Source organism: Dipodomys ordii, unplaced genomic scaffold (genome assembly GCF_000151885.1).
Source record: "Dipodomys ordii isolate 6190 unplaced genomic scaffold, Dord_2.0 Scaffold27, whole genome shotgun sequence".
Lineage (NCBI taxonomy): Eukaryota > Metazoa > Chordata > Mammalia > Rodentia > Heteromyidae > Dipodomys > Dipodomys ordii.
In genome coordinates, this window is record NW_012267243.1 from 686,078 (window position 1) to 688,790 (window position 2,713).

A 2,713-nucleotide genomic window follows, 5' to 3' on the forward strand; every position below is an offset into this window, starting at 1 on the left:
CCCCTCTGTGCATTCTGGCTCCCTCACAGGATCCCCACCCACTTTTTAACCTATTATCATTTTTATCTTTGTACCAAATACTATCCTTAATTGTATAAAGATCTCTAAGATCATATAACATTAACAGTGAATGCATGGATATTACCTGTCTTAGTTATGTTCAATTTGTCATTGTTACAAAAAAGATAGGAGAAATAAATCAATCTGAAACTTTCTATAATAATTACTTTGCCCACTTCCTCTCCCTTCATGTTACCTTGAACCCTCTCTAAGCATATATTCTTTTAAATCATTCAAATAAATGTTAACAATGATCTCCAAGTGCTACATGCCATGATCAAGCCCCACCTCTTATTCTCATCCAACCATTATCTGTATTTGTTACAGCTGAGCTGGCCCATTCTTACACTTTCTTCACTTATGTCTTAGATGTCACATATTCATAACTCAACAGACCTTATCATTCTTTTATTTACTTCCCATCTGATTCCAGTGGCCTCCGTCCCAGACTTAAATCCTTTCTCCTAAGTGAGTTCTACTAACCTTGTGTTTCTAAATATCCTTTATACTCTAAAGACTACCAAAGACATAACTGATATTTCAAACTTTAATCTGAACTCCAGCTAAGTTCATAAATGGCTTAAATACATAAAATTAATTTTAGAGCCTTATTGAACTTAATTCTTCAATTTAATTCAATTTAATTAATTTAAATTCTATTCAATTTAATTCTTAATTCCTCTTACCTACCAACTGTAGAAGTTTTATAAGCAGCATCAAATAAAATTTTATTTTATGTCCACTTATATAAAACCCAATTAGTAACCATTTTGCTACCTTTGTTCCCCAAATACGTAAGACTTATGCAGTAATTTCCACTAGTCTCTTTTCCAACTAAGTTTATGTTCTTTGAAACTTCTTGAGTTTTTTCCTTGCTTCCTTATTTGCTATCCACATGTATATTTACCATGTCACACCTCTTCAAAAAATTATTTCTCTCAGAACTGAATTCAAATGAGTGTTGTTGCCAAATGACAGAGAGTTGAGACATTTGAGGCTTCTGGTTAAGGATGCTTTTATTACATTCTCATGGAAAGTGACAAGCCAGTGTCCTTCAATATTAAATATTGTAGAATATTTTCCTTGCATAGTTATGGAATACTTGGACATGATGTTTTTGTAGTTGGTTCCCTTCCTAGATACAGGAACTTAGCGCTTTAACTTACAATGCAATAAATAGATTTTGTTCTTTTGTCAATGATTTCTTCATAATTAGTAAAGAATGCCCTTATCTAGGTAGCCAGAATCCAGATAGAATGAACCAACCAAACTGTCAATAGTAAACACAGGTTATCAGATAACCAAGTAATCTCTGTTGACAGGGAAACACGGACGAAGTCTTTGGGAAGTCCAATCCTCAAGGGATGAAAGATCTAAGCATTACTTGTGGCTACTTTCTGAGTAGATGAGCAACGCATAAATATCCTTTTAAATGCCCCGATGACATCCTTGTTTCTGAGACTGTAGATGAGAGGGTTAAGCATGGGTGTGACGATGGTGTAGAAGGCGGACACCACCTTGTCCTTCTCGGGTGTGTGGAATGACCGGGGTAGCACATAGGTATAGAAAGCAGCTCCATAGAAAATGCTGACTACGGTTAGGTGGGATGAACACGTGGTTAAAGCCTTCTTTCGGCCCTCTGCAGAGCGCATGCGGTGCACGGCTAACAAGATGAGAGAGTAGGAGGTGGAGATGATAGAGACAGGGATGAGCAACATGAGCACACAGCAAACGTACATCAACGCTTCGTACACAGATGTGTCGGCACACGCCAGCCTGAGAACTGCAGGAATCTCGCAGAAGAAATGATTGATTCTGCGGGAGCCACAGTAGGGGACGTTCATAGTGATGGGAGTGAGCAGGAATCCATCAAGTGAGCCGCCAAACCAGGCACCAGCAGCCACCAAAAGGCACACCTTGCGGTTCATCAGAACTGGATACCTGAGAGGATTACAGACAGCCACATAGCGGTCATAGGCCATGAGGCCCAGGAGGAAGAACTCTGAGCCAATCATCGTCAAGTAGAGGAAGATCTGGATGCCACAGCCCACAAAGGAAATGGTCTTCTCTTGAGAAACCATGTCCACCAGGAGTTTTGGGACAGTGGTGCAAATGAAAAGGGTGTCCATGATGGACAGCTGGCTGAGCAGAAAGTACATGGGAGTGTGGAGCCGGGAATCTACCTGAATCAGGACTATCATGATCAAATTGGCCAGCACAGCCACCACAAAAATAGCAAAGATAACTGTGAAAACAATCCCTGTAGCCTCCCTCCTCACCAGAAGCCCCAGCAGAATAAAGTCAGAGGATGAAGTTCTATTTCTCATTGACGTTGCCTGGGGTAGCTCCTCGCGAAGAGGGAAACTCAAAAACCAGAAAGAAAATGAAACACCTTCAATAATGAATGGAACTTGCGTGGAGATAGCACTTCAGAGACTACTGGTGGGGATATAATTTCCCAGGGGAGAATGCTAGAGAAAAACAAACAAGCCATCAGACCATGATGATCATGAATAAGTAACTTCTCTCTGGTGTACAATAGCCCTTATCCTGTCATGTGTAATTGCATAGAAATTGGATAACAATATAGATTCAGTCTATACCTGAGTAGGACTTTAGCGTTTCTGTTCTGTTTCTCATACCCATAGAATGG

The 2,713-nt window shown here is 39.9% G+C and overlaps 1 protein-coding gene across 1 annotated transcript; it reads right to left on the reverse strand.

Annotated features, from left to right (window-relative positions):
- Window positions 1–1,433: 1,433 nt before the first annotated feature.
- LOC105985201 (olfactory receptor 2T11) lies at window positions 1,434–2,387 on the reverse strand. Its single transcript, XM_013015623.1, has one exon. The coding sequence runs from the start codon at window positions 2,385–2,387 to the stop codon at window positions 1,434–1,436; it is 954 nt and encodes a 317-aa protein (XP_012871077.1).
- Between the last annotated feature and the right edge of the window lie 326 nt (window positions 2,388–2,713).